At 39.6% G+C, this 22954-nt stretch overlaps 1 protein-coding gene across 1 annotated transcript; it reads left to right on the forward strand.

The window, feature by feature from the left end:
* Positions 1 to 3870: 3870 nt before the first annotated feature.
* Positions 3871 to 21723, forward strand: LOC310949958 (diacylglycerol O-acyltransferase 1-like). The gene is made up of 17 exons (XM_083917588.1): positions 3871 to 4266; positions 5789 to 5876; positions 6872 to 6912; positions 7709 to 7794; positions 11646 to 11698; positions 12206 to 12311; positions 15863 to 15991; positions 16314 to 16382; positions 16494 to 16597; positions 17118 to 17156; positions 17436 to 17477; positions 17563 to 17607; positions 18288 to 18400; positions 18695 to 18760; positions 19913 to 20000; positions 20176 to 20238; positions 20680 to 21723. The coding sequence occupies exons 1-17, from the start codon at positions 4016 to 4018 to the stop codon at positions 20827 to 20829; spliced, it is 1533 nt and encodes a 510-aa protein (XP_083773714.1). The 5' UTR covers positions 3871 to 4015; the 3' UTR covers positions 20830 to 21723.
* Positions 21724 to 22954: the final 1231 nt, after the last annotated feature.

The following is a 22954-nucleotide window of genomic DNA, read 5'->3' on the forward strand; positions in this document are numbered from 1 at the left end:
CTTCTGTCTCTACATCTATTGCGTTATATCTTCTGTTTCCTCTCCCACCTAGCCTCGAGCAAGTGCCAGCATGGTTAAGCAGCTTGTGATGTAAACATTTTAACCCAATGAAAGATGTAGCAACAACAATGCAACAGAGAAGCTAGATGCACAGCCAGATATGGTTTGTGGACAACTTGTCCATATAACGGTTTGGAGCATTTTTTTATGTCTTGGGTAAGGCACCTTAGTCTCAATTAAAAAGCATAAAAATAATATTTTGTATTTTTCCAAGCGTTGGACAATAATAATTATTAAAAAAAAATTGAAAAGTCTGCAACACATTAATGCCTGTGTTTTTGGAGTAAGATGTTCAAAATGTCACATATCAGGTGACCACCTATTAAGACAGAAATACATATGCAATGTCATGCAAGTATTAAGTAGAGAAAAGATAATTCAAAGGTCATGTTTCTACAGCAGGAGGCAGGCAGAGAGACAGAGACATATGAAAAGAGAAATTTGTAGTGTTCCTACCCTCAACCTGCCTCTTGCAGAGGGCTTGTAAAAAGCTTCAGTTTTTGAGGCCCTACAAAAAGCATGAATAATGCATAGGTAAAACCTCTTATTCTCTAAATTTTAAATGGCTAGCTGTTATTTAAAAATAACTTCATCTGTGGAGCATTAGCAGGCTCGCACGCAACAGAGTGGCTTCGACAGCACACTATAGAGAAATTCAACAAACTCGTATTTCCAACTTTCTGAATTTGCCAATGTCCAGCAGAACCATCTTAACTCAACGGCAAAAGATGAAAAACTAGCCATTTATATATTGATACTAATTTATAAGAACCCATGTTCTGTTCATTACCAGGGTAATACAGTTTATGTTTTCACTAAACATAGACTTTAGGTTTTTCAACTGGGACCCTGGGATAAGACACAACATAATTACATGACTCACCAAATGGTTGAGACAGGATTCAAGTCTTGGACTCCCTCTACTGGCTCGTAGCTTAGGCTCATTAAAAAATGCTGCAGAAATTGGTGCACTGTCATGACTGAGACGTTTCTTCAATGGAATCATACTGCAAGGCTTCCTGAGGAAGATTATAAAATGTTGCTGGAAAAGCCAAATGCTGAAACTCTGAAGGAACTATGCTACTTTTTTCCCCTGCTGGGATCAAGCAGGCCTCTTTATACATAGTGCAACCATGCTGCCTCTTTTAAACAAAAGAGAAAGACCTACATGGAATCAGGCACCAGCTTATCAGAGCCAGTATCTCACAAGTTTCCCACTGGACGAGGGCCACAAAAGCCACAGGAGTCTCTGCGTCGCAGCCATGACGTCACATAGGTTGTAACAGCTGACGCGTCTCCTCCCGACTTCGTCTTTCCGCGGCAACTAGCAATGCTACAGGTGACACACAAACGTTGGAGTCCAACCTCGCTGGCCAAGTAACAGACAAGTTACTCAAGAGCAACTCCAGCCCACCCTAGGGAGCGACCCCCCCAGTTTGGGAGCCACTGCTTTAGTTAGCAGTTGTCCATGATTATTTGTGCATGTGTATTGCAATAATAAATGGTTGTGACTGGTCAGTGATGGGATTTAACCCTTGAATTCAACTGTTCACTTCATAAATGTAAAATATTGTTTAAATATTGATATCTTTGAGTAAACACCTTTCAAGACTGTATCAATGGTCCGGTAATTGGTGCCTGAGCCAAGGGGGGTGCCCCGTTACTATTTATTCATACTAATAGTTTGTATTATAATCAAACAACATGCAATCACATCATTATACAATCACCGCAAGCAAAATACAAAAAAGCTAGATGAAAACGGTAACTAAAAATCAAGCTTAATTAATTTTAATGATTTGGGGGAAACACTGTAGATCACTAAAGAACTTAAGAGTTAAAACAATTAGTCATAAGTGTCTTATTGATCCCTCCCCAAGGTCTCTTATCCCAACAACTGTAGACAGGCTCATTACTCTCAAAGACAACCTTATAGACAGTAAGGACTGATAAAGCTGGATCAATGCCACTGATCAGTTCCCACAACAATATGGATAAGCACACAGAACTAGAATGGACAGAAAGGGCATTCTCATTCAATGACAGCTTTCAAACAGTCTTGTGGCTGCTATACAGAAACACAAGGAGTAACTTACAGGATGTTACATAATTATCCTGTTAGCTACAGTCTCAGGGAAGAGGGTTGAAATTCAAATTCATTATAGTACTTTGGCCACAGAATCTAAAGATATCTGCATCTTTAACAAGGCTAACAGTACATATTAGCCAGTGGACTTAAAAGGCTGTAATGCTCATTAGATGCCACACAACTACATGAATGGATGGGAAGTATACATTTTGCTTCAAGATCAGTGCAACTAGTGGAATAGTCGCCAATTTTTAATATATTTTCATTGGGTACAGGTAGGTCTATTAAGTTTTATTAATTCTGGGATTTGGATGTTTATTTTTTGCTGAATTTCAACACGGTGTTCTGAGCAAAGGAAGTCAGCTAGATGCTAATTCATACAGTGTAAACACTGAAACATTGCAGCGCTGTGCTGTCCAACTCAGCCGACTATGAAGCAGTATAACTGAGCCGTCTGAGAGGTCTGAGAGGTGTGTAGAGGTCTGTGTGGTTATACTGCAGCAGCCTGAGGATAAACAAAGTCCACCACAGCACATCTTGCCGAATCACACTGCTCAACCACTGACTGAGGCTTCAAAATACCAAAAAATGGTATTCAGGACAGCCCTAGGAATAACACATGTAAAGTTGGAGGTTGGGACATGAAGAAACCACTTGTTGTTTCCTAAATCATAAAGGTATTTACTTATTACTGTGGCCATTGCGTAGCATCAAATTCCATCTCCATAAGCTACAATTAGCTCAACATCCATAAGCCTCAGCTGTGCTTTTGAGATGTTGGTTAATCGTAACAATCCATTTAAAGGGCCCACTGTATCCACTGTTGGGATTTCCACTTACTAAGCCAAAAAAGGCCCCTGGCCCAGACAGACTGAAGGCCCGTGTCACTAAAGACTGTGCCTTTACAAGGTCATTCCAGTACTTGATCAACACATTCAAAATAGCTTAAATCATTAAAACTTTTAATCATTAAGTTTGTGCCCAAAAAGCCAGAAACAAGGATGTTAAATAGCTTTCAACTAATCGCTAGGCTATAACTCCCATCCATGTTTGTAAAACCACCATGCATTACTAAACATTGTAGGACTATGCATCTTAAAGTATATGACAGTATAGCTTTATTTATGGATTTTTGCTGTTAAATCTTTGAGGATATATCTGTCAACCGGGCAAACTCAATGATATGATAAAAAGCTCCAGCTACTAAATGGACCTTGAAGTGTTGGCTTTCATCATATATCCTCAGATGCACCAGACAGTTGCGGGACATCGAAATAAAACAACAGTTCTGTTGGTTTTTAGCTCTATTCTGGGAGGAGCCCAGGCTTGCACTCAAGGTTGTATCTGCATGGTAACCACAGACCGTCTGTACATGATGGTAACCCAAGATTTGACAAAGTCTCGCGAGATGGTTATTGATAGGCATCAAACCTCAAATGGTTAAGGTTAGATGCATAGGGTTAGGCATTTAACTCCAATGGTTAAGGTGAGGCATACTAACCAATGGTCAAGGTTAGTATAGGTGGTCGGGAAGCCAGTCTCGAGCGAGTGTTTTCGCAAATCTAGGGTTACCATATAGACATAACGCCTAGAGAAATGCTTCCTCATATCTTTTCCTCAGAGTCTGACTCACCTGTCGGTTACAGTGTGCAAGAGTCAGAAGTATAGTAGTAGGCTGTTGTCACTTCATGTGGCGTCATGAATACACTCCTACTCCTATGTCAACTGAGCGTTGGGCGGATTGTTGAGCAACCCATTCACTTCCCTCCTACGCAGCACCAACATGCATGCTACTATCAGAAGTAGTTAAACTGTAGAAGTGAACTTTGCAGTGGCGTTAGGTTTGCTGTTTTCTCTGACTTTATCATGGGTGATTCGGACGCGACCGGGGCCTTACCTCGCAGCAGAAGAAGGGCAACTTTCGCGGCGGGGAGAGGTTCGAGTCTGCTGCCGATGAACGGGAGGTCTGCAGCGGCGTGTCAGAGCTCAGTGACCGCTGACACAACACGGGATACTAGCGACCAGGGGAAACGAGACCGTTCACTGGAAACAGTCCGGTCTAAATCCAAGAGTGAGAAAAAGAAACGCAAGAGCGACATAATAAGTGATGGACTGAGGTGAGTTTGACTAAACTTTACCAAACTGTTGTTTCGTATGAAAAAAGGTTCAGAGCTGTTGCGTTTCTCGGTCAAATATGTCACGTATGCTTCAGAGGGGCGACGGTGAACGTTACTTCGTATCATGACCCCCCTTATTGTGTTAGTTAGCTTAAGTTATACTGTTGGTGTCAGCTGGTTTGAATGTGCAGCAGACGGAGAGCGGTTCACAGCAGGTCAGGGTATTTTGAGGTCGCCCTGAACAAGCATCGCTGTTGTTCAAGCCCCTTCATTCATACTCTAATTTCCACTTTTTTTACTGTTGCTTAGCAGATCATGTTGAACTGGAGCACTCACCCGGCATGGCTGGACTTGTGTCTGGCTGAGGCGGTGATTGATTAGGGGCGGGTCTAATGAGGTCCCCATAAACAGGGTGAATTGTGGGTTAGTTTAGACAGGGGTCTTCAGGGTCTTTTAGGCCAAGGACCCCTCACCTGAAAGAGAGATGAAGTAGTGACCCCTCACTTAAAAAAAATAATTAAATTGAGTTGCATATTAAATTGGGCCTAACAGCTAGGGTGGCCTAAAGCCTATACGCACTGCTTTTTACAATATTACAATGACCATTGTTAACATATTCATATATTTACACATCCTACAGTATGTTAGTGTTAAATACATTTAGAAGGCACATTGAATCATTCAGCTCAATTGTATCTGTGCATGGCTTAGTGGTTAACTGGCCTATAAGCCAGTAAGCCTATCATCAAGGTTGTGTAAATGTATTTATTCATCTTTCCCAGATGTATCTTTGCTAATAATATGTTGAATTCATGTAAATTTATTTGGCACAGTGTTAGAGTGGTTAGAGCAGTAGCTCCACGTAAAGAGGCTGAAGGTCCTCGAGGCAGCAGACACGGTTCGACTCCCTTTGCTGCATGTCTCCCCCTCTCTCCATCACCCCATTTCCTGTCTGTCCTATCCAACAAAAGGCTCGAAAACTGGCAAAAAAAAGATCTTTAAAAAAACAAAAACAATTTGGCGGACCCCTGCAGTAACTCTGAGGACCCCCTGTTGAAGATCTCTACCTTCAACCAATTAGGATATACAGTATAATACAGTATATGATATAAGTATACCTTGTGAACTGATTCAGGCACTGGTATTTAGTATAAAACAAATTAGTCAGATAAGCTTCATTGTGGCAAAGTATAATAATGAAATGTTTTATTATTATTATTATTATTATAAATTGAACCATCCCTTTGGAAATTATTCCACCTTTAGTTTTCTGAGCTGCTGCCACAACATGTTTATTAATGTAACCGATTGTTTTTGCTGTTATAAGCCATCATCCTTTCTTTTGTCTTACTAAATCTGTCAGTGTGGGGGTTCTTGTAAGGTCTATTTTTGCCTAATATTCATTGTTTGATGTGAAATCATTCTAATAGATTCTAGAGTCAAATGAAAATAATAAACATATCTTAAACGCATGATATTCTTGATTGTTTTACCCATTTGTCCATCTAATTTATTTCTGTAGCTGTCATAAGACACAGGAGTCCCTGCTGAGTTCAGCCAGTGGTTACAGTAACTACAGAGGAATCCTCAACTGGTGTGTGGTTATGCTGGTAAGACGAGTTTGTACGCACACACACACACACACACACACACACACAGAAATTCAAACGTACAACAACAAAGCCATGTCAACAACAGGATGTACAGTGCCTATAGAAAGTTATGATACCCTTTTGAAATAGTCACTTTTTTTGTTTGCAGCCTGAAATGATAACATATAAATGAAAAAAAAAAAAAAATATATATATATATATATATATATTTTTTTTTTTTCCAGCTTAATTTACACATTGTGCCGTATAACATTCAAGTGAATTTCTTTTTTCAAAATTTCTGAAAAAATTAATAAAAAATGAAAAACTAAAAAAGTAGTGTTGGAAAAGTTATGAGTCCTTTTACACCCAAATTCTTAAACTTCTTTTCAAACAGGCTCAATATGTCGGATATAATGTAGGCAAATCATCTGGGGGGTTAAAGAACTTCATAAAAACCTTTTTGTTTCTTAAAATAACAAAATTAGGTACAAGTATGGTTTAATATGACGGTGATTAACATGTCCATGACAGCTCAACACATTTTGCAGCTCTTCCTCCTCTGTGCTGGGGAGAAATGACAGAATAGGAGAGGAGACAAGGCTAGCAAAGCCCTTCTGTTAATCCAGGCTTTGAACACAGATCGTTGTGTTCAACGCAGGCGGGTTTGCTTCATTCCCACTGAACTTCTGTCCCATCCCCAGGCATAGAGCCTTTGTGCTGGGTAATGAGATATTACAATCCATTTAGAAAGAGGAAAAGCGAGGAGGGGAGATAAAAAAGAATGTGGGTAGGAGGAGGAGGTGGAGGAGGAGGATCATCAAGAGGGAGAGGAAACGCAAGACATATAGTGAGACGTAGGAAAGCAACAGAAGGAGAGAGAAAGGTGTGGAGAAGGAGAGAGGGGATATGGAAGGATGCATTTATTGGATTAAAAGCGTAGAAGTGACAATATGAACAAATGATAGAAATGTGCACAAGATAGTCAGATAACTTTTTGATTTGTGTTACAGGTGTTGAGTAATGCTCGCCTCTTCTTAGAAAACCTTTTAAGGTGAGTAAGTTTGGAGTCTTTGGAAAGAATATGATTCATGTCTTTTCACATCAAGCGACTCCCAGTATTGCTTTTCATTCTTGGACAGAAACTCCAGTAATGTTAATGATAAAAGATATCAAACAGATGTACTTCACCAGGTTCTCCAAGAAATCACTAACCTTTTCTTGCTTTTTCTAATCCTGTAAAGTCTCTAAATTGCTTGCTTTTGACAATAGATGTTTTTCATTGCGGCACTTGACAGCTCTTGTAGAAAAAACCCAGGTGTAATTAGTACAACAATAACAACTGCATTTCACTTTGGCGAGCCGCTTTCAGGGACCTGGTATTATGCATGCTGGTTCTCTGGAATGGTGCCCTGGGCCAATGTAACATAGTCACATGTCTTGCTATGAAAAGTCTTTTGGTCTGCTTAGTCAAAATGTCTGCTGTAAGAGTCCACATATGAAACATTAACTGAGATCAGTTATAAACAATTCACCAAACTTAAATAATCAATGTATCTTCTATAGTAAATATTCATGCAGTGCATGGTTCTCAAATATTTGGATTTTGGAGAAAATGGACTTTATTAATGGACTTCTGCCATGGATTTTAATTTAAGTTTTTCTTTTTAAATCTGTCAATTCCTTCTTTTTGTTGTTGTTTGTCATATTTGTATTTTGTAGAAAATTGACTTTATTAATTTACTTTAAAATCTATTTCTTTTTTTCCGGCAGTGGACACATGCATTTTAATTTAAGTTCATCTGTTTTTTTAAATCTCCCATTTCCTTGTTTTTGTTTTTGTTTGTCAGGTACGGGGTTCTGGTGGACCCAATTCAGGTGATTTCCTTGTTTCTGAAAGATCCCTACAGCCAGCCAGCAGCATGTCTGGTGATTGGTAGGTAAACTAATAATCCGTCCGATACTCACCTGCTATGAAAGTAACAACACAATGACAGAAGGTATGTTCACACGTGCAAAATTAACATCAGCTGGTTATCCACCTCCTGTTAACTTCTATTCTATGCGAGCGAAGGAGCGAAAAACATTTGATTCCATTGACAAATTACATTCATGTGGAGCTCTTTGACTGGCGAAGTTGCAGCCTCAACCAATAGCAAAGCAGTGTGGCTGACCCCGCTTGGCTGTTGTTTTCCGAGCGAGCCTAGATGGAGGAGAAGTTGATTTGTGCTGTGTCTCACCATGTCTTATCAGCTGGTATTGCCTCGGCATTTGATTGTCACTCGCCTTCGCCCCCTGAAGCAAATGTTTCAGTCACCCCCTATCGCTCGCATATAATGGCAGTGAACGTGTTAATTTTGTGCGAGTGTGACTGTACCTTAATTGCTGTTATTAGGACAAAAATTGTTGAATTCTAGAAACACTTAAATGCTTTATAATTAGATTGTACACTGACAGGCCACTTTATTAGGTGCACCGTGGGCTTAATAAAGTGTCAGTGTGGTCTTCTGCTGCTGTTCCCTATCTGCTAGAAAGTAGGTGGTGTTGTGTGTTCACAGATGCTCTCCTGCATTCCTCTGTTGTAACTAGTGGATATTTGAGTTACTGTTTCCTTTCTATCAGCTCGAACCAGTCTGGCCACTCTCCTCTGACCTCTTGCATCAACAAGGCATTTGCGCCCACAGAACTCACTGGGTATTTTCTCTTTTTGGGACCATTCTCTGTAAACTCTAGAGATGGTTGTGCATGAAAATCCCAGTAGCAGTTTCTGAAATACTCAGACCAACCTGTCTGGCACCAATAACCATGCCATGTTCAAAGTCACTTAAATCACCTTTCTTTCCAATTCTAATGCTCTGTTTGAACTGCAGCAGATCGTCTTGACCATGTCTACATGCCTAAATGCATTGCGGTTTTGCCATGTGATTGGCTGATTAGAAATTTGCGTTAATGAGCAGTTGGACAGGTGTACCAAATAAAGTGATGGGTGAGTGTAGATCCGTAGTTGTAAATCACATCATCAAATGTATTTTTTGGTAAAATGAATTTGAAAAGAAAACAGTTTTTAAACAGGGATGAAAAACAGGGATAGATGTTGAACCAAAACCAGAATCACTCGTAATCAACAAAGCCTAAAAATGATATGGGGCTATGCTCCTAAATCATACCATTGAACTAGTTCAAGTGATGTCCAATCAGTAAAGCAATAACACTAGAAAAAACATAGAGAAAAAAAATACTTTTTGAGTATAAAATGTTTTGTTTTTCTGAAATGAAATCAGAACATTAAGATAATTAGGTACTGCGTTTATAGCCTGAACATGTTTCACGTTTTAGTGGTATTTTTTAACATACACAGGCACATTCTGTATTCAAACTTTTTTCACTAGTTGTTTTTAATGGTATATCACAGTGAAAGTCTGCAGTGGTGCAGCTTACAGTGTCTCCAGAGGGGCAATCACCTGCCCTATATACTGCACACTGATACTGTGCAGCAGAAAGAGGAAGAGAAATGGGGAGCAAGAGAGAGGAAGAGAGATGACTGAGGGGTAAGGAGAGAAGCTGTGCGGAGGCTGGTGCTTTAAATGGAAGAGAAAATTAAGTGATTTAAGGTCTATAGAGGGGATTGGAGAGAGGGGAAGAATGCAGGGATGACAAAATAGAGGCAAGTGGGAAAAGAGGGAGAATAAAGCAGTGGGGAAGGACCAGAGAAGTGCTGCATCGGCACAGGGCAAGAGGAGAGGGAGCGAGGAAGGAAGAGATGGATGGAGTTAAGGTGAATGACCACACTGATGATGGTTAAGAGACAGGTGAGAATGAGAGTCTGTTTACAGTAGCATGGACAGTAAAGCAGCTCATTTCCAGATTGCATTCAGTACTTCTAGAGTCACTGCAGCATCTTACACACAATTCCACACACAAACACCCCAACAAAAAGTAAATTAAAGGTCTACAATTTAATGTAGCCTACAAGCAGAATGGGTAAAGTTTGGAAAAACCGGCCTAGAAAGTTTTACATCGAAGCAATTGTGCCTGTGAGTGACCAACATAAAACTAAAAGTGACAGTAGTGTAAGGTATCTCACTATGTTATGTTCTTACTAAGCCCATTGGGGCCAGAATATCTCCCAAAAGCTGCTCTGTGGATACCTGATGAAAGGTTTATGTGTGTCTAACAGGTGCTAAATTGTGCTGTTTGTTCCAGTTTGATGCGATCGAGCGGTCTCAATAGTTGCTGTTTGTCAAAGATGCTCAACAGGCGTGTTCCCAAAAGAAATAAAAAAGAACATTAGTGTGTTGTGCATTTCCCGAAGTCTCTGCTCCTCAGATAGGATATTCTCTTTATGTGTGGCAAAGACCTGAAGTAAAATAAAGTCAAAGTCAAAACTTTGGTCAAGTGTCATACACAGGATACTTTTGAAGTTTAACTCAACTTGTGGACCTTTTTTTTCAGTGGAGCAAATTATGCTGAAATGAAATTTTAGCAATTCATAATGTTTTTGGATATAATAATTTGTGTATTGAAAACACAAGGTGTCTCTATGTGAGAGGAAATTACAAATATTTGTTATTCTGGCTCTGTGGGATTTTTTTTTTCTTTGCAAAGATGCTTTTAGGAATAAGTAAAAAGGGTCATATTTGCCTAAATACAGAATCTCATGAAACTATAATGAGCATTTTGGCAGAAACATGGTGAAGTGATGTCTATTTTATCTTACTTAACTGCAAATAATGACCGGCGGAATAACATTACACAACATTTTCACTTGTGCATGATTAGCTTGCCTTATGGACACATCTTGTTATTATCAAATCAAAATAAGTTTTTCCTGGAGGGAATTTGTTCCTTCTCAGGAGCCTCAGATGCCTGTTGCATGTGGCTGCACCAATAAACAAATTGCTTTGGAATGGCAATGCTGATGGATAGCTGAAGACCCAGTAATCAAAATGTCTGACAGTTAACACATCTGCTCACTCTAGATTAGATTGATTGACATGGTAATGCAATGATTAGGGTCTTAAAATGGAACAATTGCTGCAAATATTTGCCATCAATGTGGCTCAGTCTGGTCTAGTCAGGGTAATGAGCAATCTACTGTACATACCAGGGGCTTCCTTAAAGTCATTCAGCAGTGAGTTACCCTTCACTTCACTGATACTGGTACAAGATGTTAAAAAAAGGAAAAATCTACATAAAATTAACCCCAATAATCAGTCTTAGTGGTGACAATAAATGCATAATGAAGTGTGCATTAAATACAGAATGGGGTTCCCGAAACTTATTTACAGCCCAAACTGTTTTTGCCTTTCGTTTCTCTAAAATCAGGGTATTGTAGCTGTTTAATATGAATCAAGTGATCTTTTTTTCCTTGCTTAAAGATCTAAAAACAATAGACTATTTAATTAAGTCTGTGTGTGCGTGTGCGTGTGCGTTCGCGTGTGCGTTCGCGTGTGCGTGTGTGTGTCTACGTGTACACCCATTCTATTGCCTTGTCACTCTAACTAACTAGCAGTTGGTGTGTGCTGTGCAACACATATGCTCTGTTCGTTCTGCCTCATTTCTTTCATCAGGTTGCCGTTTAATCTTGGTGTTAAACTTAATTCACTCAAATACTCAACTCTTGACCAAACCGGTGCATACATTTGGCTTGAAACAAACGCTTAGACCGGTACTGCTTTGAAAATAATTATATAAATAGAGGAGTATTTTCTCACCCTTCAGGGTCTGTATGGGAAAAAAGGACTGTCTCAGAGGAACTGATATGAATCTCTTATTGTGTTTTGACAGTGTCCAACGTGTTCGTTCTGGTGGCTCTCTACACAGAAAGGCAGCTGTCGAAGGTGAGTGGAGAAACCCCGCTTGCACTTCAACATCGGATCGCTGTGGATTTTTACTGAACTGTTGAATTCAGAGTACTGTCACAATTCCCAGGAGGGATTATTTTTCTAAAACTGTTCTCTGAAACTAACTGACTAACTGACCCTCTCCAATTGCATCTGCAAATATGAAATGGTAAAATGAGAAATTCGTTTCACCATCTGCATTTAGGGCATAGTCAGTTATGCTCTGTCTGTTTGGCATGAATATGGAACATCGTGAGCTTTTGAAACTTTAATAGGCCACCATAACTTGAAATGTGGTTCTGTTTCATTCCAGGGATCCGTTCAGAACAGAGCAAAGAAATGCTTATTTCCACGTCTAGCTGCTGTATTCTTCATTGTTTTTAAAATATGCTCAACAACAAATGATTATAGTTAAAACCAAAATAAAGGCAGGTAGTGGTTTAAAATATGACAACTTCCTGTCTTTAAGATTTTCTGTCCCTCATTGCCTCTCTTTCCGCTCAGGGTTCATTCACTGAACTTGTGGGATTTCTGGTCCACTGCGTTAACATGGCAATCATGCTAACAATCCCTGCTGCAGTGGTCCTATTGGTCCCCTCCATGACCCCAGGTAAAATGTTTTTTTTTAATTCTTATTAAAATACCATCTCTGCAGCGTGGCTACTACCTGCTGATCATAACAGAGTTGACTAAAATACTATCATCTATTATGCAGCCAAACCTTTATCCATTCATCGGTAGTTAACAATGTTGCCATGTGTATAAAATTGAAAATAATGTAATTGTTATAAAGATTAAGAGGACATTCACATCCTTGCCCTTCAGAGAAACAGTCGACCAGTTTGATAGTGCAGTATTAGACATCTTTTATACAGAGCCATAATTGGAGTCGGTTAGTGGTAATGGACCAGTTGGTCATGACTGGATTATTTCCAGCTGGCTCTTAGGAGAGGAGAGGAGAGGAGGAGGAGAAGAGCAGAAGAGGAGGAGGAGGAGGAGAAGAGGAAAGGAGAGATGCCAAAGTAGGTGTGGTTTAAGGTGTAGGGTCATCCAAGGGTCACCTTCTTCTGTCTTCATCAAGCTGCCTGACAGAAACCATGGCCGCCCTCCAGAAATGATACAATTCACCCATGATAAATTAGCAATACGTTTCACAACATGATACACCAGCACAGTACACTCCCTGGAGTGATTAATTCAAAACATTATATATACATAAGTTGCTTGGTGTGCTTTGTCACTTTTACCAAATATAGAAAATGTATTATAGCAAACGTGGCGATTCTCATTTTCTGAGTAATAAAATGTGTATCAAGAAAAAGTGCATACTGGTTTAATGGTTAGTTAAAGGTGAAATGTTACTTAACTTAATGAATTAGAAAATGTAAAATATTTCACTGCCAGGGTCACATTTCTCACTTAACCCACGGACGTTCCAAAGTAGGAACACAGAGAGTGTTTCATTCCATTAACAATGGAATACATTTAGCTTTTTTAGGCACAGTCTCAGTCCTCTTTTCTCCAAACTGTAGTTGGGACACCTCTAACTTTACCTTGATCTTGACCTATAGTGATTTTCTAGTGGGTTTCTAGTGTCAAATGGCTTGGCACACATTTAAATGTAAATTTGGTCAAAGAAAAGTATTGTTTTTATTCTTTGCTTCCCTGCTACTTTGGTATATTCTCCTCTTCTCTCCTCTCCTCTTCTCTCCTGGTGGTGAAGGAGTCAGTCCATCTGTCTGTCTGTTCTCCTCTCTGTGCTGCTGTTCACACAGGAAGGGAAGTAACTGTGTGTGTGTGTGTGTGTGTGTGTGTGTGTGTGTGTGTGTGTGTGTGTGTGTGTGTGTGTGTGTGTGTGTGTGTGTGTGTGTGTGTGTGTGTGTGTGTGTGTGTGTGTGTGTGTGTGTGTGTGTGTGTGTGTGTGTGTGTGTGTGTGTGTGTGTGTGTGTGTGTGTGTGTGTGTGTGTGTGTGTGTGTGTGTGTGTGTGTGTGGAGCTTTTGCATCTACTGGACACTGCTCATGCAACTACTGTTCAGCCATTGTAAATGAAGCAGAGTGCAAGTATCTGATATCAAGCTTAAACACAAATTGTGTTGTATTTCCTTTGAGGAATACTGTAGTGATGAGAGGGGGACTATTCTTTCCTGTCATTACTTAATGTCTTTTAATGAGGATATTCTGGGTTTAGAAATTGAACAGCTGGGTTTGTTTTTATATACACCTCAATATAGTTAGAGGATATGAAGCGTATGTACAGTCCTGCATACTTGGTGTGCTTTATAATAGATAATTTGTAATTATCCATACTGCACAGGTTTAAAAGCAACGTGTGTCAAGTAATCTGGGGTACATACATGCTGTGCAATAGATATCATGTTACCTGATTGAGCTGAGCCTGGCATTTATAGCGGTAGAACGAGTTTGAACTTTTTACCCAGATCAAAGCACTACCCAAAGAGGAAAGGCACATTTTACTACAGAAAATGAAGCATGTTGATTTTAATCTGTGGATCTTTACAATCCCAGTCTTCGCCATTATGTTTGTTGACAGAGAAAAACAACCAAAGTGTACAGTCAGTCTAGCAGAGTTTTATTTTTACATTTTAAAGATCCCATATTGTAAAATGTGAGATTTCCATATGTATATATATTTATTAAAAAGCAAGTCACGGTGCTTTATAAATACTGTAAAAGTAAAAAGTAAAAACACACACCGCCTGTATTCAGAAACAGTGCCTTTAAACGAGCTGTCAGGACTTCGGTTCCGTTGTGATGTCACAACTATACTATATATAAGTAGAAAGTACCGCTACAGTGCTGAGCTGCAATGATGGTGCAGCAATGCTGAGGGTGCAAATGCAGAACACCTTGAAACTCTGACCAATCGGAGCAGACTGGGGTTTTCGGGAGGGGGTCATAAAGAGACAGGCCCCAAAAACCGAGCGTTATAGACAGAGGGTGAATACAGGTATATTCAGACAGAAAGTATGAGAAAAATAATGCATCCTTTGAACATCAAAGCAGTTAAACATGTTCTAGTAGAAACCCCCCAAAAACTATGAACATGAAAATGAGCATATTATAGGGCCTTTTAAAGTGAATGGTTGTGAGTGGGTGATGATTGGCTTCTCTTGTTTTATTTTTCCCCCAAAGCTCCACCTCTCTGTGTTTCTATGATTATTATCTACAGTAGCTGTCTTTGGAGCCAATCTAGTTGTCTAAGCCGCATGGAGCCAGAGAGACAGATGGTTAATGGATAAGATCTGCTGTGGTTTGATGCCAGGTGCGCTGACCTCCACCTCACCCTACTGGCACAACAGGCAGCTTTTATTTGTGTGTTTGTGCACATGTATGAGTGTGTGGGTATATGCCTATTGGTGTGTGTCTTCCTCTCTGTTCGGCATGATCTTTTGCTATCAAGCATATGGTGACTATTGATAAAGCCCTGGTAGGCAAACTGCTCAGTTGGCTCGTTGTGTGTGTGTGTGTGTGTGTGTGTGTGTGTGTGTGTGTGTGTGTGTGTGTGTGTGTGTGTGTGTGTGTGTGTGTGTGTGTGTGTGTGTGTGTGTGTGTGTGTGTGTGTGTGTGTGTGTGTGTGTGTGTGTGTGTGTGTGTGTGTGTGTGTGTGTGTGTGTGTGTGTGTGTGTGTGTGTGTGTGTGTGTTAATCTAACATCAAATCATTATTTTGTATTGGCTCACTCACAGAAAACAACATTAACACAGTTTTGTAAGTGCACACACACACACACACACATGGTGACTATACTGTATAATAATGTCCTTGGCATAGTTAGACTGCTCTCATACTTTGAGCTGAGATGATTTATTTTACTGGGCTTGTTTAGCTGTTTGTTCAAGATCAAATGACAACTTTCTCTCTTCCCTTTCCTTTTTTCCACTCTTTAAATCCTTCTCCCTCTTTCTTTGTTTTTCCCTTGTTTCCACTCTGTCCCTGTCTCTCCCTCCATCCTCCATCTCACACTTCTTTGCTCACTTTATTCGCCTCTTTTTCTCTACCCCTTCCTTCCTTCTTTCTCACTACCTCCTATTGGCTTCCCCCCATCTCTGCTTCTCATCCTACCATACTTCTAGGCAGTTTAATATTTTATCCATATCACAGTTATAACTATCATCTTTTTTTTTCTTCTCCCTCTGTCAGTCGGCGGTGCTTTCGTCCTGGGTACTTACACCATCCTCTTCCTGAAGATGTACTCCTATAAGGACGTCAACATGTGGTGCAGGGAGCTGAGCGCCGTCAAGGCCAAGAAAATGTCCAGATCTCTGTCTTGTAAGTCACGAACACACGTGCGCACACATATTTTGACAAGAGAGAGAGTTTGCTCATTAAAAGGAAGACCTAATTGAGAATGAATTATTTGCTTATTTTAATGTGTATGTTTTAAACGATATCTCAGCCCCTTGCTCATGCTGTTGCAGTGACATCCAATGGCAGGTACTTGATACTGCAGCTCTTGGATAAAATAGAAGTTTGACAGTTGAGCATACAGGAACTGCCACAGTGCTGTGTGGAAATATGGGTATGTAATGGCTCAAAAATTCAATGTTACTGAACATATACATGTGTGTTTGTGTATTAATTCTGCCCACAGGCCCCTCAGCACAGCACCTCCATGGAGGCGACCGTAAGGTGTCTTACCCTGGCAACCTCACTATCAGAGGTACTCAAATATTATATGTATTTTTCTAGTGCACGTATGAAAAATGATTCTATCATGTGCCACTGCCCGCCAATTTCAATTGTCTCATTGACCTCCTCTCAATCTTCGTAGACATGTACTACTTTGTCCTCGCTCCAACTCTGTGCTACGAACTAAACTTCCCTCGCTCTCCTAATGTTCGGATGAGTTTCCTGCTCAGGAGACTGTTTGAGATGGTAAGGAAATATCTCACATCAGCATCAGCCAGAAAACAACACCTGTAGCTGTTTGTTCAAGTCAAATGGCCCTTCATCCTTTCCTGATAAGGAGTGATCTGAGTGTTTTCTGCGAATGCTCTCACATATTTACAAGCATCTCCCAAAGAAGTACTAAAGAGCAAGAACACCTGCACATATTTTAAGAGCTTAGTGCTTACTATTTTGATAATCGATATATTAGTTTGAGTAATTTTTTAAGAAAGAAAAAATCTGTGATCCCAGCTTCTTAAATGTGAGTATTTTCTGGTTTAATATTTTCTTCCTCCATTTTTTTCCACCATTTTCCTACATTTTATAAACCAAACAACTAATCGATTAATCAAGAAAATCACAGACTTACTACAGAATTACTTTCCAGTAATGGTACATCACTTTAAAACAGGTTTTTAAAAGTTCAAAAAGTTGTGTTGTTTGTTAACTGATGCACTACCCATTTTCTCATGTCACTCACTTTATTGATGTGTGTCTTTGTCCCCAGCTGTTCTTCACTCAACTGTTAGTTGGTCTCACTCAACAGGTATGGTCTTACAATGTAAAACAAAACTGATACTGTATGTGGTGCTACATTTGTCCGTCCATTTGCATTTAAGGTTTTAGAATCTCCTTAGTTTTATATTTATATTAAAAAAACTATTATAATAAATAATGGCTAAACTAAAAACTCATGGTATGAGGTGTTGGTGTGATTCCTATGATTGTCAGAATGAGTACTATGGAAAAATGCTTAATTTCTTTAGAGTTTTTAAACTTAAAGTCTTGAAAATGGCATAACTGCATTGTACTTTCTTTCTATCAGTGGATGATTCCCATCATTCAAAGTTCCATGAAGCCACTAGAGGTGAGGAATAACTACGAAACTTAGACTGCACAAAACAACATGGTGTCTGGTTTGTTAATCTATTGGTCTCTCCTCTCCTCTGCAGGACATGGATCTGTCCAGGATGACAGAGAGGCTTCTTAGATTAGCTGTGAGTAGAAACATAACATATGTCACTGTGAGCTGATGACCAGCACATAAGATAACATATCCCACAGTTGCTGTTGGAGTTCTACTGGGGTACTACTAGCTCAGTCCATAGGTGACTGGGCTGGGAACCGGAGGGTTGCTGGTTTGAGTCCCTGTGTGGACCATGTATGGAGTGTGGACTGCTGGCTGGAGAGGTGCCAGTTCATCTCCTGGGCACTACCGAGGTGCTGTTGAGCAAGGCACCGGTCACTGGCAGCCCCCTCGCTCTAACATCTCTCCATTGGTTGCATGTATATAGGTCCTGTCTGTGCATGTATTTCGTGCCTGTGTGTGTGTGTAAAATGAAAAATAATAGAGTGAAAATTGAATTTCCCCATTTGCGGGACTAATAAAGGAATTCTTCTTCTTCATAAATACATCATTAGAATAATTTATGTTTCATTGTTGTCTTACCAAATGTTACAAATGAATTGTCACAGCGGATAATGCATTGAATATTGCACAGTATTAAATGCTAGTGATGAACTCACTGTACATGAGAATGTAGTACCGTGACTTTGTTGAGACTTTGCATCAGGCTTTTACTTGTAAGTTTGACCATTTCCTCATAAATGTCATATAACAGTCATATAATTTCTATTTCTTTATCTGGGTCTTTCCATTTCTCTAACCCTTCTCCAGGTCCCGAATCATTTACTGTGGCTGATGTTTTTCTACATGTACTTCCACTCGTCTATGAACTTCACCGCTGAGCTGCTGCGCTTTGGAGACAGGCAGTTCTACAAGGACTGGTGGTAAATTCTTCTGTGTGCATTGGAATTAATGTGCATACTTGTGAATGAGAAATTAGTACATGCGGTAGATTTGTACATGTTTAGATTCAGTACTACAGGGGGGAATCGCTTTATGTCTTGTACCTTTGCTGATATAAGAAAATCTATTTCCTCAGTCAACGTACTGTAGGACAGTAACCATCTTTTCCTGCATGACAATAAAGATTGTGAACTATTTTTTTTTTTTATCAATATTGATGAAACTGCCTTTAAACCCTGTAATGCTTCAACACTGTATTTGCTGACTTCTTTCAGGAACTCTGAGACTGTGACATATTTCTGGCAGAACTGGAACATCCCTGTGCACAAGTGGTGTCTACGGTGAGTTATTTGCACACTAACACGCTGAGAGGGAGCAATGAAATTTATAGAACTGAACACAGGGGACAGCAGCGGGTTTGATGCAGGGAGACAGACTTAACAAGGCACACTGATGTATTTGGGAAATTGATTCATCTGGCTGTGAGAGAGTAAGTGCTAGTAATAAATACGGTGCCTGAAGCCAGTTCCACATGCAGTCACTAACACAACAGCAAGAGCAAATGCAGTGAAGTTATATTAAACAAGACAAAGCAAATGAAATGTTATTTAAAGGGTTTAAAGTGTGTTTACTTTGAATTCCTGTCAGGGAGAGAGAACTAGAGCACGTAATAGAGTTAAAAGGATAGTTCAGCGTTTTTGAAGCGTGGTTGTATGAGATAGTTCATTCATAGTCAGTGCATTACCTGCAGTAGATGACGGTTAGCACGCTGACACAGAAGCTGCTGTGGATGTGGGCAGCAGCTACTTTAGTCACCTTTAGTTTCCTTTAGGCCCACCTCAGTTTTAAGTGTATAAGCGCAACTGTGCGGTGCACTGTATTACGCCGCAGACCAGCTGTTTGAGTCAGTCTTTCTGCGGTTTATGGAATAAACAAAATACCAAATAATAAAAAAATAAAATAATTAATTAATTAGCGACAACAAAATTCTGTTCATCATGGAAATAAGAGGATCCCTTTATGAGCCAGAGTAGACAGATTTTTGCGGAACGAGACTGAACAGATGAAAGAGAAAAGGGAAATCTCTGAAAGCGCTGACTGACAGAAAGGTAAAGTGGCAAAAATGTTCTAATATAGCATACATATAAACTGAAATTAATCTTTTTTTATTGGCTAAAATACGTTTAGAGTGGTGCCTCCGTCCACAGCAGTAGAATGCTTAGCTTCCATGTTGGTACTTCTGTCTGCTTCTCCAAACCGGCGCCGTGCTAACCGCCATGTACTGTAGATAATACACTAATTACAGATAAATACCTCATTCAACCCCACTTCAAAGTAGCCAGACTATCCCTTTATTTCAACATACAGTATCACACATTAGGAAAACAGATACTAAATGTCTGACAAAAACAAATAAATCTATCTCTCTCCCTCAGCGTTTTTGACGTTCTGATTAATCCATTTCAACATCTGTTCTTTCGTCTGTCTTGCAGGCACTTTTACAAGCCACTGCTGAGGAAAGGATTTAGTAAAATAGTCAGCCAATCAGGTGTCTTCTTCTTATCAGCTTTCTTCCATGAGGTGAGAGCTGAGAACACTTTCTCTGCTTACGTTGACACTGTAGATAGAATACACTGCACCTTAGGTCTTCAATGTCCTCAAATTGGCAAATGTTCCTGTGCAAATCTTACATTATATGTAGAATACAATGTATTTGATGTAATATTTTCTGTGTCTCTGTCCGTCTCTGTGTCAGTACTTGGTGAGTGTTCCTCTCAGGATGTTCAGACTTTGGGCCTTTATGGGCATGATGGCACAGGTAAGACCTGACACATATCCCTCATGATAAATGTGCAACTGTATAATATGCATTGTGATCTCGATCTTTGTAATAAATTCCTTCTTAATGTTTTGAAAAAGGTATATTATATATTAAAAATCCCTCACATAAAAGTCAAAATAAAGACAAGTGGATGATGTCTGAAAAGGTCTTCTCAGTGTTTGGCTTTAAATAAATAATATGAATAACCTTATTAGTACAGTATGACAGGGCAGATTCGATGTATAATGGGGAATATAGCGGGACGATAGTCATTATGAATGCCTCTTGGTCTTTGCTGACTTTGTTAGTTTGTTATTCATTAAAGTGTGCTGAGTCATAAAACACAAACAACAGAAATCTGAAAAGACTCTAATAAGTCATTAAAAACCCAATCACCCACTGTGTTTATTTCAATTACAATTTTTATTTACTCATCAGCTTCCATTAGCCTGGATCGTTGGTCGCTTCCTGCGAGGTAACTATGGCAACGCTGCAGTGTGGATCTCACTCATTATTGGTCAGCCATTCGCTATCCTGATGTACGTCCATGACTATTACGTACTGCATCACAGACAGGAGGCTGACTGATGTGCGGGGGCGCGCACACACACACACACGGAGACACACACACACACACACACACACACACACACACACACACACACACACACACGGACATACATATATCTGCCAAATTTCTGTCACTTTGTCCCACTCTTTCTTTCTGTCCCCACGAACAAACAAAACATATAAGTACCGTCTGCATCTAGTGCAGGTAACCGGTGTTATACCTTACATGTCAGGATGACCTGATCACTTCCTGATCATAGCGTGTTTACATTAGACACGTTGGCTGTTCTTTTTGAGACACTACTGTAACGTCAGGTGATTTAGTCATGCAGCATTTCACTCAGGTGATTTTTTTCTTCCAGTGTCTTGTTAAAACCTCTGATGGCCAGTTTGGGTCCTACTGTATGCAGTACTGCAGAAAATATTTCCTTTTTTTTCCTACACAAACACGTCTTTAGTGCATTTACAGTATAATGACTGTGGCTGAATTGTATCAAGTGCTTTTCTAAAAGTTGTGTTGGAGATTTATGATCCACTGTGTTTCCTTTTTTTGTGAGCCAAAGGGGCCTTAATCTATGTGGTTTTACTGTTGGCTGGAACATCACTAAGAAAAATGAATGTATGCTGCTAGATTTATGTTAATGTACGATTTTTTGTAACCATGTTTTACTTTGTCAGTTAAAGTCAAAAAGGCCAATGTAACTGTATGTCTATTTGTCCATGTCCTACATTACATGTCCATGTAATGCCATGTCCATTACAATAATGCAGCACACATCCAATCACGGCAACCATTTTGTGAGATTTTGCTTTAGATGAGAAAAAAAAACATGCAGAATCACTGAATTAGTATTTTCTTGTCATGCTACTATCTCATTGGACTGCTGCCAAGTAATCATGTCTAATGATGAGTGCGTCTGAAAATAAACATTCAAAGGGTTCAATCTAATTCTTGATTTTAAGTGTGTTAATTTGTGCCGATGTTTATTAGACACTTGATTTTTTTTTTTACAACCTTCAAGTTGCTACTCCCAAGTCATCCCAGGTGATGAGCTCAGTCAGTTACAGGTCCGAGGCATCAATAGTAATCTTGTCATGGTGTGACAACTTGTTTCACATCAGTGATCTACTGCTGAACTACTTTTTTGAGGAGAGTCGTCATCATCAGGTAGTGTTTTGACCCATATACTGAACAGGTAAGTGGGTTACAAATTTCTGAGAAGGATTTGACTATATGAGACTTTTGTGGGCTATACTAATTACTAAAGTATTTTTAATAATACTCAATTTAAAAATGGACATTGTTATTTATTCAGTTTTGAATTTGCGTTCTTAAATACTAGTCTCCGGTGTATGTTCAGGGGTCCTCATCGCATATTTAAAACCTTGTCAACTTTCAGACTTTGAAAGCAGTACATAGTAATCTTGTTTCAGTCTGTCTTGTCACTAAATGGATATTTTTTAGTCAGGCCCCCTCCTTTTTCTTTTGTTGGCCTGTACTTGTAAACTTACAGGTCCATATCATCATCCAGAACCTCTTTGCTGGAGGTTCTGAAGAAAGCCAAAGCTCCTAACCTCCATGCAGTGATTCAGCTCTGCAAATCTGTACTGATGCTTTCGAATACACACTCTATAAAATGTCTCACTTTACCCTAATTGATATTTAATCTCCTTTTATAACCTTATTTTTCTCTGCAAGCATTTTTATTTCTGAGATCACATTAATACTGTCAGGGCCATGTCTGTCCTGTGTCACTTACAATTCTCATTCAGACATTTAACACATCACAAGTCATTAGACATAAAAGTATCATTAGTCAGTGATGTTCGTTGTCATTAGGCTACCTACCAGAACCCAAGACAGTGATGAACATACTTGCGCATACTTGCGCCCCAGTGCGTGCGTGTACATATTTGTTATCCAGAAATGTGAGAACAGGACTGTGAACCTGTATTTTGTCAGCTTGACAGTGAATTAAACAGCAAGTCTAAGGCATATCACAAAGTTTCTGCGGCCGTGTGTACGTGCTCTCTGAGTGTGACATTTGGTTAAACAATCATCGGTGGGGATTAGAGTGGAGATGTGACATGAGACGTGGCTTTGCGGGATACACAACACAATGTCGAGAAGCAGCTCAGAGTA

Source organism: Echiichthys vipera, assembly GCF_963691815.1.
Source record: "Echiichthys vipera genome assembly, chromosome: 8".
Taxonomy (NCBI): Eukaryota; Metazoa; Chordata; class Actinopteri; order Perciformes; family Trachinidae; genus Echiichthys; species Echiichthys vipera.

Coding starts and splice junctions, on each gene's coding strand:
- LOC310949958 (XM_083917588.1), top strand. CDS start 4,016: ATGGGTGATTCGGACGCGACCGGGGCCTTACCTCGCAGCAGAAGAAGG. Junction 7,795..11,645: donor AGCAGCATGTCTGGTGATTG/GTAGGTAAACTA, acceptor GTGTTTTGACAG/TGTCCAACGTGTTCGTTCTG. Junction 18,401..18,694: donor CAGTTCTACAAGGACTGGTG/GTAAATTCTTCT, acceptor GACTTCTTTCAG/GAACTCTGAGACTGTGACAT.